The sequence below is a fragment of the Pieris rapae genome, chromosome 13 (assembly GCF_905147795.1).
Source record: "Pieris rapae chromosome 13, ilPieRapa1.1, whole genome shotgun sequence".
Classification (NCBI taxonomy): domain Eukaryota; kingdom Metazoa; phylum Arthropoda; class Insecta; order Lepidoptera; family Pieridae; genus Pieris; species Pieris rapae.
In genome coordinates this window covers 8,329,893-8,344,236 of record NC_059521.1, presented here as the reverse complement: position 1 = coordinate 8,344,236, position 14,344 = coordinate 8,329,893, and the positions used below count along the sequence as shown (strand labels likewise).

General features: G+C 33.2%; 1 protein-coding gene and 1 long non-coding RNA gene across 8 annotated transcripts in view; both read left to right on the top strand.

Annotated features, from left to right (window-relative positions):
• The window catches only part of LOC111000188 (J domain-containing protein DDB_G0295729), a 34,025-nt gene continuing 19,681 nt past the window's right edge, over positions 1 to 14,344 (top strand). The window contains exons 1-3 of one of the 7 annotated variants that reach the window (XM_022269553.2): positions 1 to 467; positions 1,146 to 1,454; positions 10,540 to 10,697. In XM_022269553.2, the coding sequence (XP_022125245.2) occupies positions 311 to 467; positions 1,146 to 1,454; positions 10,540 to 10,697 (624 nt within the window). In that variant the 5' untranslated portion in view covers positions 1 to 310. The remainder of the gene's footprint in view (positions 468 to 1,145; positions 1,455 to 10,539; positions 10,698 to 14,344) is intronic. The other 6 variants (XM_022269551.2, XM_022269549.2, XM_022269550.2 and 3 more) reach the window with 6 other exon arrangements.
• Positions 5,989 to 10,239, top strand: LOC123689670. The gene is made up of 2 exons (XR_006750583.1): positions 5,989 to 6,091; positions 6,696 to 10,239. It is a non-coding gene; the product is annotated as an uncharacterized LOC123689670 (long non-coding RNA).

Here is a 14,344-nt window from a genome sequence, read left to right as displayed (position 1 = left end):
ATTGACTATGATATACGGCTGTGTCACATCGAGCCAGCTCAATCCATCGGCGGTCATCACTAGAAGATTCAAGAAGAAAAGAAGATAAACGCACCGTTGATTCCACGGCTTTCCGATCGCTCCCGTAACGCGGGGTGGAGTCTGAAGGGTTGCCAACTGACAGCTGTGAGCTGTCATTCTAGAGACTGCTTTCTCGTCGCGCAATAAAATCGAGGAAAACTTTATTTAGATCACACACGAATATGTTCCCGTAGAGTGCAACCGGCTGTGCGTGAATTATCGATAACGATACGAAAAACACGACGAAATAATGGCCATTGACGAGGTGTTAGGTCCGCGAAAAACGATGTTGGTTTTAGTGATTGTTGTGGGATGTTTCGCAGTGTTGTGGCCCAGGATTCTGTCTCCTTTGATCGTGGGTCACACACAGGAGCAACTAAAACCGAACAAATTCGACCGGGAGGCAGGTAAATAAGTATTTTTAACTCTTAGCTCAATGTCAATAGTGCGACCTAGAAGCGCGTTAGTAGCGCTAATTATACGTTTTGTGTCCTATAAATTGATTTTGAAGGCTTTATTAAATAATTTTAATGCTTTCGTTATTTAAGCTATTTCGTAGGTTACTTAGAATATCAAAGTTAAGTTTTCTTAGGAATGGATATTCTAATGCAAATATTTCTCAGTCCAGTAACTTGTTGACTTTAAGCAAATGTTTAATTGTTTACATGTGGTGTCATAGGAATGTGCTAGATAATTGTATAACAATAAAATTATATTAAGCTTAAATACTACTAATGATGTGGAGAACCATATACTTGAAAGGAATTTATCATAAAATTATATAGAACCATATTATTTGTATTATTGAATTGGTTTGGGTAAATACTGGACTTCAAGAATTTGTTTTATTAAGGTCAAGCACTACATCCAGCATAAATATTAAACCGTAAAAGGTAGTGAGGTATTTTTTATAAACATGGTTACTGGTTTTCAGTTTCAAATGTAAAATCCATTAGTTCTGTAATTTTTTTATTATATTGTATTTATGTTTCATTATCAAGATTCCAAGTCATTAAACAATTACCAAGCTCATTAGCTTGGAGTATTGACATTAATTTATTTTTAAAATGTTTTTTTAAAACTAGGCTGCTGTGAAGTAATTTTCCAAACTGATGTTGCTGTACTAGAACTAGTAAATGAAGTATGTAATTCAGCACTTGGAGTTGAGAAAATGTCACCACAATCAGCTATTGAATGTAGAAAAGCAGTCAATGAAACTTGCGGTGTAGATATTGCCACATTTCTCAGAAAGGATGAAAATGTTGGAAAAACTACAAAAATGCTGGTTCAAGCTATGAAGAATACAAACAGCTCATGTTTGAGAGAGCATTTTGGTGTGCCAGTCTACAGCTTATCTTCACATTCACCAGCCAATTCATGGACACTCCAAGATTGTTAGTGATTTTTAATTTAAAGTAACAAGCATGAATATGTGACATTTTTCACCTAATCTATAACAGAGAAGATTTTAAATATAATCTAGGCATGGATTTGTTGTGTACTAACTAAAAGCGCCGTATCATACCTAATTTTTGGTAGATGGGTTCTTATATAAAAATACTAGATGCCCTGCAAATTTAGTTTCTCCTTAATGTCATTTTACTTGCCTATCTTTTAAGTACATACCAATATGGAATATTTTGGTGTACTACCTCTATTTAGTTTTCCAGAATTTAAGGTTTTTTTTTTAATTTTTCTCTGTATAACCTCAGAAGTCAATTACTTACTAAATAAAAATAGGGGTAGATTGTAGAGAGGTGATGTATATTTGTATGCGTCTACAAATATACATCACCTGGTATGGTCCACCGATTTTTTCTTTTTATTTAATGTTTGGAGGGTAGAAAAATGGATGCCCGATTCGCAAACCTTACCGATCCACACTAAATTTCACGAACATTGGTCGATCCCTTTTGGAGAAGTTTAATTTTACGGAATTTTTTTATACATATTAAGAGATATTTTATAACAAAAACATATTTTTAGCTACAAACTCCTAATTTTATTTATTCTAATACAATTTATGAACAGTATGAGTATTAGAGATAAATGGACATGTTATAATTTTCTTTAGTGTCCCGTATTGCTCTAAAATCATAGGTTCGCATCAAAACGCTGTTTAGATTACTTGCAAATTAAAATGTCGATATTTTATTTACAACCAATATGGCACATACTTAGGTCATGTGTTAAGAATGTTTAGACAAGTACAAAAATGAACAGATGTCTATATTACGCAAGTCTTGATTATACATTTGGTATAGTCGAGAAATATGTTTCTATGAAGTTCACATATTGCTCTTATTTCTGAGATATCAAGAATAAGGTTTTGATTACCCCTTAGTAATCAAGAGACTTATTTCGGTATAATATTTCATTTAAAGTGTGGGCAGAATTATTATTTAGGCTTATTTTTGACGAAATTAACTTACTCTACACATATGTATTACGTACCTCACACCAACCATTTTAAATATTTCTTAAAGATAATCAATCTTTTATCAATTCAATCATAGTGAGTGATTATCAAGTGTGCATATTGTATTGAGTAATATAATTATATTTGTGTAGGTACTTATTAAATTATTAGCCAATACAATAAACATGGCATTTGTTCGATAATTTTATTCGTCATTGACGATCGTCTAATGTGTTGAAATACAAATAACTTTTACGTGTCGTTTGTTGATATAAAAACCTGTTTAAATGCAGTATGTGCTAAGTGGTAAGGCACGCGTGGCCCACATGATTATATTATCAGATTTACATCAAATCTAAAAAATATCTATATATAAATATCTATATTAATTTTGTTTCAATGGTACAAATTTCACGATTAATTATAGAGAAGGTTAATTATTGTTAGAATATACTAGTATTATTTAAAATAGGAATAGCTGAGTTTTATTTATTAAACCAAATTTTATATAATTTGACTAATTTCATTATATCAGACACAGCGTGTCATTTGCGTAACAATATATCATTTTAAAATGTTGTTTTCTGTATTCCCCTGACTTCTTTGGCTCATTATTGTTTCATCCAATTCGAGTATATTATTTGTATTCATGTTTTAATTGCAGCAGTTTTGTCACTCAAGTTTTGATTGTGGGCCTTGGTTGTTGGGCTTAAACGGTCGCTCGTACAAGAACAAAGTAGTATTGTCCTATTGTCACTTAAGGTCAGCTAACGGTGAAGATTAAGTCATAAGAGTTAGCGATTTTTAAAACATCAAAACTAACCCACATTGATGCACATATTTGAAAGATTGGGAATTATTTTTTTACTTTTAGCTATCTCTAGGTTCCCGTTCGTCTGTTTCGGTAGTCGGTAGAGACCTTCCTTATGCGTCTAATTGCGTTTTAATTATACTCATCTGTCTCCACTGATCACGCTTAAACTCAATTGGACGGAAAGAGACACCACACTACCTTAGTTAATAGGGTGCAGTTCATTTATATGATTTTTATATGAGCGTGGTCAGGGTGGCTTAATTAGCCAAGACCTAACGCAGAACGGACCAAATGGGCGTCTCAGTGCAGAAACTGAGACCACTCTAGATACATTAAGATCTCTATTAGAACGTTCACCTAAACCACGTTTGTATTTTATAACATGGACGGTCTGAAACATCGAACATTCTTGTTCGTGCCTAGTGACCACGTAAGGCAACATTGCAAGAGCAGTTAGTTTTAATTCACGTTGAGCGCGATGTGCTAACGAGTAGGTACTAAATATTCTAAGTGAGGTGACATTGTTCACTGTGACGAAAGCACCCGGTTAGGTCAGCTATTTCAAGTACATGTGTACTTTCTACTTCCATATGCATTGTTTTAAAGCAAATTGTTTATTTATTAAGTTGACCACATCATACTTTAATTGCCATCCATTTAAAATGTATGACAATTAAAGTAACAGATTCAACTTTAATGACGTGGATTAATACTTACCTATATCTTATGTTCCATAATAAACATATTTTTATGTTTACAAAAAAAATATGTTTACTTTCAACAATTAAAATAAGCACACAATGAAATAAAATTACCAAAAATTTTTGGTCGAGCAAATAAAAATCATCAGCAAAACAGAAAATTAGGTTCAAGAAAGGCACCCAACGATGCTTTCTCTAGAAACCGATCAGCCCACTAACGAATATATCCAGCTCCGAATAAGCACTTTTCACTCCAGTCACGAAGAATTCGAACGAGAGGTGCCTGGGGTCTGGACTCCTAGGTTGGTTTTGACAGAAGGAATTTGGAAAATATTGGTGATTTTAGACCTAGGGAAAAAGTAAGGGACGCCAATTTTAATATCCACGGTCACGGCTCTGTATATATATATATATGTATGATTTTTTAACAATTTATATAAGAGTTGTTTAATATAATTAGTGAATTATTATTTAAATGTCCCGCTGTTAAAATTATGACACATGACACGTTTTATTTAAGTATCATGCAAATAAATAGCCTATGTTACTAAGGGATAGGGGTAGGTTTTTTGAAAATTCATTGCTAGCAAACAAGTCATCAAATTACTCCTCTTTAATATAGTGTACATGAAATATTTGATAGCAAAAGTTCACTTTACGTAACATGTTTACGTACACAACATGTACATGTGTACATTTATTAAATGTTTAGTATGGATTAAGTGAAAAGATTAGATAATATATTGATTATAGATATATATTTGAATATAATTTCGACGAAAGTATTTTTGTCAAATTAAACCTATCGTCAAACTAAATAATTTCTAAAAGAATTAATCTTAGAATAATTAGACATAGAAAGATAGTCTTCATACAAGCGCTCTGTCAAAAGTGACGCACTAAACCGGTTCACACAGGCGGGCCGATTACGTGCTTACGCTCGGCGACACGCACACATACACTTGTGTAATGTTGCCAGTGAAGGTCCAGTTTTCCCGAAAGTGGGGTAATGATTCGGCCACTGATAACCATTTGTTTTTGGCAATAATGCATAAATAGCTATGTGTGGTAAAGTGTGGATGTGTAATATTGTTATAATACGGGAATGTTTATTTTTAAGAAACGAATTAAAGAAAACAACAACACGTAAAAATATATATATTTTAATTATTGTATACAATTATGAATTTGTATACTGTGTAACTAAAGTAAACCAATCAAATCAACAATTATTTCTAATCGAATAGTCTTCATATTAAGAAAAAGAAAAAAATAATTATTAAAAAAATAATCAGTTTAGAAACCTGTGAACTGTATTTGTTTCCTGAGTAATTGCCGCTTTGATAGTGCTGTTTTCATTACATTGTCTTTTTTCGACTCGTAAAAAAGACGAATGCGCAAATATCTTTCAATAATGAGCCTTGACAAATTGTTAACATGATTTTTCTCATTTACATGTTCCTCTGCATCAGGGAAAACAGACCTACCAACAAGTTTTTCCATAATTGTCAAAGCAAGTTTTGTCTCTGATGTTTTATCTAAATTATTTGTCTCCGCCATATACTTCCGGAAATAATTTTCGGCTATGCCGCAGATTAAGTAAACAGCTTCTGATACATAAATTAAACCGCCGTTGTCCCTTAGAGTGACCAATTTGTGAAACCACAATTTTTCTTTTGTGAGCATGCTATCGATACAAAAATTACACTTAATTTTTTTCATTAAGTATCTCGCAACATTCCCTGCAATGTAGCCTACGACATAATTTTTGTAGTTTGGGTCATCAGTCGAAGCTATCAGAGAAGCAATGTCTACATCAGGTGCGTGTCTTTCTGATTCTTGGTACGGCTGTTCTTCGTCATCGTCAAAACGTTCAGAAAAAGTGGTTTGATTGATACATTTTATTGCAGAAGAACAAGTCAGGACAGAAATATCTTCTAATGGCACACAGTTGCCTGTTACCACTGCTTGTAGTTCCATGTGGCATAATAGTTTTCTGTATGCACCTTTGAACTGAAGGACATTTGGATTATCATTATGCCCTCCATTCATTCTTATCATGCCGAAGAACAGTTCCAAATGATCTTGGCTCAAACGGTACGTAGAAATATAGACCATTTCTTTTGTATCCTCAACAAGAGTTTTATACAAGTGTTTTAGGCTTTCTATGCATATCAACATTCCTTTAAAACCTTTATTACTTTGAACACTTAAGACTGACTCAAAACTTTTAACTTTTATTCTTATAGCAGCCTCATTTTCATGGTACGTACGCTTCCTAGTAGTTTTTATACTTAAATTTAAGATATATTTTTTGGCTTTTTCAAGAAGATCGAATATATTTACTTTATTATCTTTTGACAATGGCCGACAAAATCCGTATTGTGTTAATCTTCTTGAATTAAAAACATCAAATAGGTCGTTCAAAAGCATAATAAAATTTTCTGTGCCCGCAGATTTTTCAAATTTGTCCAGTTTTAGGGTTTCGCGGCAAAATTTTAGACTGATAGAAACACTTCTGCTAAGAAGTTGCATGGCCAGTTTAACTTTCATAATTGTATTTCTAAATTCTAAATGTCTTCGTGTTAGCTTGTTCGCAATGTTCAGTCCTTCTGTATCCTGCAAATCATTTAAAAGTACCAAGTAGTTCCAATCCACAACATTTTTTTGCTCATCGAGGAATTGGCTTTTGTCTTCCCAGTGATTACGGATAAGCTTAATCATGTGGCATGGATCTAGAAATACCGCCACTTCGTGATCTGATGAAGGGTGCTTAAAGGTGGTTTTCATATTTTTTGGATCTTTCACCCGACAACCTAACAATTCCATCGCTGAAATATTGGTGGGGTGACCATCAAAGGTAAGAGATACAACTTTAATTCCAGCATCATGGCATTTAGCTAAACATATGTTTATTAAATTTTTTTTATGTTTTCCCTCCAAACTGTGAATTAGGAAATATCCCAAAGGGATTTTCCAACGCTCATTCAGGCAAACAAGCATAAAAACATAAGCCTGTGAGGCTTTTATACCACTTGTTGTGCCTGTGCCAACATCTACATTTCCCAGACCTCCTTTAATATTTTGAGGTCTTATCGCCATTTCATCGGCAATCAGTCCACATATTAACGTTTTGTCCGAGCTTTGGGACTTTGATTTTAAAAGTTTAAAGGATTCATTTGTAAAACCCGGTGATCCATCGATGCTGCAATACCAATTATACAACGTTTTTGGGTGTGGAAGACACGTATCAAAAGTATTACGAACGTATGTATATGCTCGAGGACTATGGTAGTGCAATGTAAGACAGAATTTTCTGAACTCAGGTGTGTATTTTGGCATAGGACGCTTTTTATCTTTTTTAATTTTTTTTACCATGTTATTGAATAAATCGGCTGCAAAAACATTTTCAGACAATAAATTAGACACATCATTACTAATGAATCTCTTTTTTTGTAGTTCACTTAAAATTCCTTTGAGCGATTTATTCCTCTTTTGGAGACGCCGGGTCTTTTGTTTTAAAGTTTTTATAACTTTTCTATGTTTGAGATTAAGTAATGTGCTTTTCTTTAACTTTTTTCGAAGGAGGGCCTTACGAGGAGTGTCGAATATATAGTCGAATTCGTCGTCTGATGGGCGCCTCACATTCCCGCGTGACGTACTCTGTAAAATAAAAGTTCTTATAAGTTCATGCCACAATATTTACAAATTCTGGGTGCAACAAGGAAATGACCAATTTAAAAATCTACAGTTAAATTTTAAATACCCAAATTCAACACTTTTGATTGGAATTATTAACGATTACTTACAGGCTGCGATGAACTTTCAGTAACTAAATTTCTATTTGAAGCTCCACGAACACCTTCCGTTTTGTCTTCAGCAGCATTTAAACCCTAAAAAAAGTCAGGTAAGTAAGTTTACTACATAGACAGTTTACTAAAATTAAATAGTTATTAACAACTTCACTGTCTAAAAAACTACCAAACGTCTTTTTCGTTTCTGTAAGGTAAAATAGCATTCACACTAGCACTGTATTAAATAAATATATTTCATAAAAATAGTTGTTTATATTTTATTTTATGACTCAAAAATTGGCGTGGCTAATGGGCGTGGGGAAAAACATTTATTTTCCTAAGAGTCACATGTGACTCATTTGACAGTCAAGTTGTTTATATTAACCATTACACTCACCGATAGCCCATGAACAGGTGAAATCTCATCCACATTATCTTCTTCATCCAATTGATCATCTGTGCCTGTGCATGAAATATGTAAATCCTGAAAAAAGTAATTTTATTATCATTTGCTTCATTTATTTTTATCAACATTGTGTCACAAAATCCCAAAATACACATAATAAGTACTAAATAATGCTTTGATAATTATACCTTAACAGGGACAGCATTTCGACGCAACCTACACGATCCACCCTGTGTTATGTACTTATCTTCATTCTTAAAATGTTTTGAACATATTCGTGTATTTTTGGTTGGCTTCCAATATACTTCTCCACGACTAAGCCTTATATTTTTCACCCACTTGTCAGCAATAACAGGGTCGATGGGAATCCTTTGAACAACAACACGCAATACTCCTATAAGTTGTAATTTTAACAAGTGTGGAAATAAAGTTCGTTTACTTCTCAACTTTCAAGTAATACAATTTCAGGTATACGATATCGCTAAATCACACAAACACCTACATTAAACAACAACAACAGTAAGTAACAGTAGCAACTGTTTTAAAATTAATTTGTCGGAGCAATGAAGTCAGTTAAAATGGGAAAATATTTTAACAATCGGGCAACACTGTGCATTGAATTAAAACTTTTCTGTTTTGTTCTATTTTGACTTAATTAACTACAAGATACTATGAAATACTGAAAGCTTACCTGTGAAAAGTGATGTTATCACATTTCTTTTGTTTTTCAGATGTGTTGTGACACAATTTAACTGCACAAATCGTCATAATAATTTTTTTTTCGCGAGACACGTTCGCCGTGCGTTGACATTGAACACTACGGAGCGGCCCGGCGTTTGGAGCCATTTATGGCTCCAATTAAGGTGCTTCAAAATTGACGCGCGGACTTGGTTTCTATGTCTTATTATTCTAAGGAATTAATATACTGTGGTTGTGTTATCCGTTTCTTCGGGCATTCCAATTATGAAAGTGTCACGGATGTGTCTAGTGTTTGCGATGCGGTACATGAATGGCGAAAGTAAATGAAGTTGACAAACGTTAAACCTTTCGTAACGATATGGATATTCAAATAGAATTTGATGGACTTTCAAGAATTTGATGGCGTTTTCAGAACAGAACGCTTTCTAGATGTTGTAAACGCTATTTAGGCACGTTTTTTTTATAGAACAGGGGGCAAGCGGGCAGTAGATTCACCTGATGTTAAGTTATAAGATATAAACAGTTATGCGAGAACGATATTTATTTATTAAAGTACACAACATCATATAGGTTACAATCTATATATATTCTAAAATCAGTAATTCGGTGACTATGAATTTTACAAAAATATAAAAATTACACTTCCAATTTTTTAGAGATCAGCCTACTACCGAAAATATCATGCGAACGATAAAGATATTGATGTCGAACTTACTTCAAATTGCACAGCTTACATTGAAGAATGGACGACTGACATATTTCGTTATTATTTAAAAACTGTATAGTTAAAATTGGCACAGGTATACATAATCCACATATGTATATGGTTATTATTACTATGATTTATGTCTTCACACATCGGCCAGCTCTCAATACAGAATGTAGAACAGTCGATATGAACTGGCAAGAAACACTACATTTTCAATTTAAATTTGTCATCAAAGTGTTGTTTAAATTGCAGCGCCTTGAAACTGATCCGATCATAATTAAAGCGAAAATTGTTTGGGTTTAGTATTGTACAATGCGTGCCATTAATTAATCCAATATGGCGATAGAACATTTTCCTTATTGTAAGAGAAAATTTATGTATGTATTGATAAAATAATGTTGGTAATATTTGTACAGGTTTTTGCATATTAATTCATAAAACAGTTTGTCACTTTCATCTCGGCGTAAGTATAGTTTGTTAAAAAAAGACGAAAGCGTACTATAACTGCAGGCTGACTAATTTTTTAAGTATAAGCTATAAATAAAGATCCAAGATTTTTGATAATTGATTGTCTAATAACGCACGTATTGTTGATATAAGCATGTAATTGTATGAATAAAAACACATTGAAACTGAATGTTTTTTTACATAGTTTAACCCAAAAGTTCAAAATTAACATAACGTATGTACTGTGAATAATTCTTGCTCTTGTTCATAAACATATTATAAAACTATTTTAATTGTTAATAAATATGTTTTACCACTTTATATATAAAGGAAAAATTAATATTTTTTAAAGCTAGTACGTTTATGAATAAGTATAATTTTCTACAAAAATATTAACAATTGTTGTGCTAAAACCTAAATATAGCTCGGTTTTTCTATTAATTTAAACCTGATACTATCATCCTTCTCCTAACGAGTCTTCTTTCAACAGCAGTAAAACAGGAGCGGCCTGTACGCAGTGTGGGACCCCATCCAGCACTACGAGAGCGAGGGCGTGCCATACCCCCGGGTGTGCCTCCACCCAGTCGACAGCAGATGCCCCCACACGTTAGGGTACGGTCTCCTCTATCTGTGTACTTCGAACTGGAGGTCAGTAGTGATTGGTGCGTAATCGCTTAGTGAAGCAGATACCATCGGAAATCCATTATACTGGGTTAGACAGTGACGTTTAGAATTTATGTCAAATGTCACTTGACAATTATGTTGAAGATTATTTGCATGTATATTGCTAACGGGTTTAGTCTTAGGCAATTGAGTTAAAATAAATTCTTAACCTACATTACCGACTATATGGGCATAGTTTATTAATCTTACAGCTAACACACATATTATAAAATAAAATACTTAAACAATAAACAAAGCTAAAACAGATTACATAGATAAATAATATATATGAAATAGAAAACCAAGTACGTACAATAGCAGAAAACATTAGGTGTGGTATAGCGATTTTACCCTTAAATGGTATTGTCTAAGGTCAAATCTAATGAAAGAAGAAACAAGTAAAAATTAATTAGAAGCTATTTGACAGATTAAAAATCAAGTGTTTATTTTATTCAAGCACACAATCATATGGTTATTAGTCCATATGGTTATTTTATGTAAGTACAATATTTTTTTATATAATAAGAAGCAAATAAGCATCATCAGGGCATCATCATTGCTCCAAAGCTCTTTTAAGACTTAAGTACGCTCTAAAAAGCCCCAAGTCGAGTTAGTTCGGAAATACTTCAGTGGGCTGGTGGTTCTACTTTGTGGTGGTGCGCGGTAGAATTGTCAAGGCAGAAGCCTTGACGTCCGGTGACGAAAGTCAGTTGCAGGTATTATTAGTCTGAATAACTCTGAGCACTCTAAATATTATGCCAGATATACAGCTCGCTTAGGCAATAGGCATCAAGCGTAAAAACTTCCCCATTATTATTAGGAACTAGCGGACCAGACAGACGTCCTTTCTTAACTTAATATGTAATAATAAAAAAAAATGAATTTCGAATTGATATAATTAACTAAAAAAGAAAATGTGTTTATTATTATAATGCTTTATGATATACAACATTCTTTGTTTGTTTTTCTGGCGCATATATAAATAGTTTTGTTGGTTTTCCGACACGAGAACATACGACATATAACTGGCCATGTGAAAAACATGGATTTTCAAGATTAATGCCACAAACAATTAGCGACTTGAATTATTGTATATGTATTTTATCAATATACTCGGAATCACTCTGATTGAAGCATTTGTTTTAAGCAATATTATTTTTTCTTACATCCTATTTGACATTAGCAGCACGCATTCTGTCAATGTTATGTCAAACGTCATAACGATACATCGAAAAGTTTGAATTGTAAAAGAGCTCAGCACAGAAAAAAATTCTATCGTGACAAAAGTCAGGGTTACCTAATATTGTAGTTTAGTTATGATAATTATGAATGTTCAATTTCATATTCAATTCATTTTATAGAATGAAAAAATATAATTTGTGTCGATTATAGTCGCTATTAAAATATTGTGAGGTAGCATTTGTAGTGATTAGGTCTTTTTATTAATTGATATTTAAAATGAATGGATTGAATGAATATTAAATGGTAAATATTAAAATGGTACTAAAAAGTAAACGCATATAATCTGCTTTCACTAATGTAAGATGAAGATTAGGCACAGTTTGCACTGCCAAAGATGGTGTGTACTTGACCGAATTGCCCAATTCGGATTGTATGCATTAAACCTACATGCATATTACAAACCAAAACTTGTTTTATAAGCGGAGCGGAAAGTCTTGTTTACAGAAAATTTTATGGTACACACATATTCTTTTAAAATTTAATGACTCAAACAATATATAATATGTAACGACTTACAGGTTTTAATAATATATATAATAGCAATATTTAAATGCTGACTATGAGTAGGTATATGTAATTAAAACAAATATTTTTGAATTGGATTTCTCCAGGTTCCACCATATTTAAAATAATTTATTTCCTTTTCTACCGAAATAGCCCAAATGTAGTATACCTAATAATAATGGCGATATTGTTTGAAACGCTTTCGCTACTGTACTGCGCGTACGCAGTTTAAATCTAGTGGGATGAACTCCTACTTTTATCTAGCCTTTGTGTTTACTCAATGATTGCAACCAATGTATTATATATTCATCATATTGAGTTGAAAAAGCTTCATCATATCGTTAGTGCGTTAATAGTGCGGCTATCGCCTATGAGCCTTCTGGCAGTGCGAGTGTCCATAGGCGGTTGCTTAACATCAGGAGTGAGGAGAGCTTATTTGCCTCGTTCTATTAAAAAACGTGTTATAGTTCACAAATAGTCAGCTAGAGACTATATTTTATATAGAAATTACTAAAAATACCACTCCGTGTTTACTTGGAGAGCGTTCAGCGTTGTTCGGAGTAATACCTGCAGCTGAGTTTCATGATCGGACGTCGAGGCAGAATACGAAATTCCAACCGTATCACCTCGACGTCGTTTCACAACTGAGCGTTCCTTCAGGCAATTTTTGCCGCACCTCACTACTACGTGGAACTAGCTGCCCAAAGAAGTATTTCCGATTGAGGGTCCTTTAAAGACCGTACCAATTCCTAATAGGCCGACGGCGCTCTTGCGAGTCTTGTGGCAATTTGGGTGTCCATGGGTGATCCTTCACGCCCGTTTGCCTCTTGTTAGATTTTAAAAAAAACTTGTTTTAAGTAAATTCATCTTATTCATTTGCTTAAAAACGTGTAAGCTTACAAATAAATGTTAATTAGAAAATTAATAAATTATGCATTTGGGAGTCGTGTTTCGTTAATTTCGTCATTTATAAGTTTCCAATAATTATAAATGTTTATCTATAAATAATGACTAATATTTAAATATTATTACTTAGCGTCACCCGTGACATAGTTCGCGATACAAAATAAACACGTAATAACTCGTATACACAATACAATGTATGTCTGCAATCTAGTTTTTTAATATTTTTATCAACTGCCCAGTATAATGGAGTTCCAATGTTTTAACGGCAGCTTCGTGTATACTAATGGTGAGTATAGAATAGTTTTGTATTAATAATGCAAATAATGCTTTTTCTAAATGAAAACATTTACACCAATGCTTTTACATATTTTATTGCGTAAGTTTTTTTTCCATGATTTGATTACTTTGAATTTGGTTTAATATAACGGAGAAGAATAATTGAACCAAAAGATAGGGAAAGAATATTTTTTTGTCCCACAAATGTTTGTTAATGGAAACGTACCTAAATAATTTGATATAAAGCCAGAGTTCGCTCTGTAATCATAGGAAATTAAGACTTAATTTTTATGTTGATAACACCGAAAAAGTAACCCTTTAGGTCCCCTCAGATTTCTATATTTGTTACGTGATTTTATAACTGTTTTATCGACTTTTTGGGCAAGTGGCATGCCGGTCTTCTTACTTTCACCGAACGGGCTTGCTTGCCCACCACTAAATTTTCTTTAAATTAAGAAGTTTTATCACCGAATTATCGTCTCTGGTTCTACAGGTGCTTTGTAAATAGAAGTAATATGTTAAAGTGTGACACGCAAATCAGTATGAGTTAGAGTGACACGCTTGCGTTCGTGTCCCGTGAAATCATTTCAAAATAAAGCGACTAAAGATGTTTGACGGGTCGCTTCGCCGTTTAGCGTTGGCGTGGTGAGGATGGTCCAAGTTCTGAGCTTTTCCGGTTAAATTTTCTGAGGAAGCTTTAACAT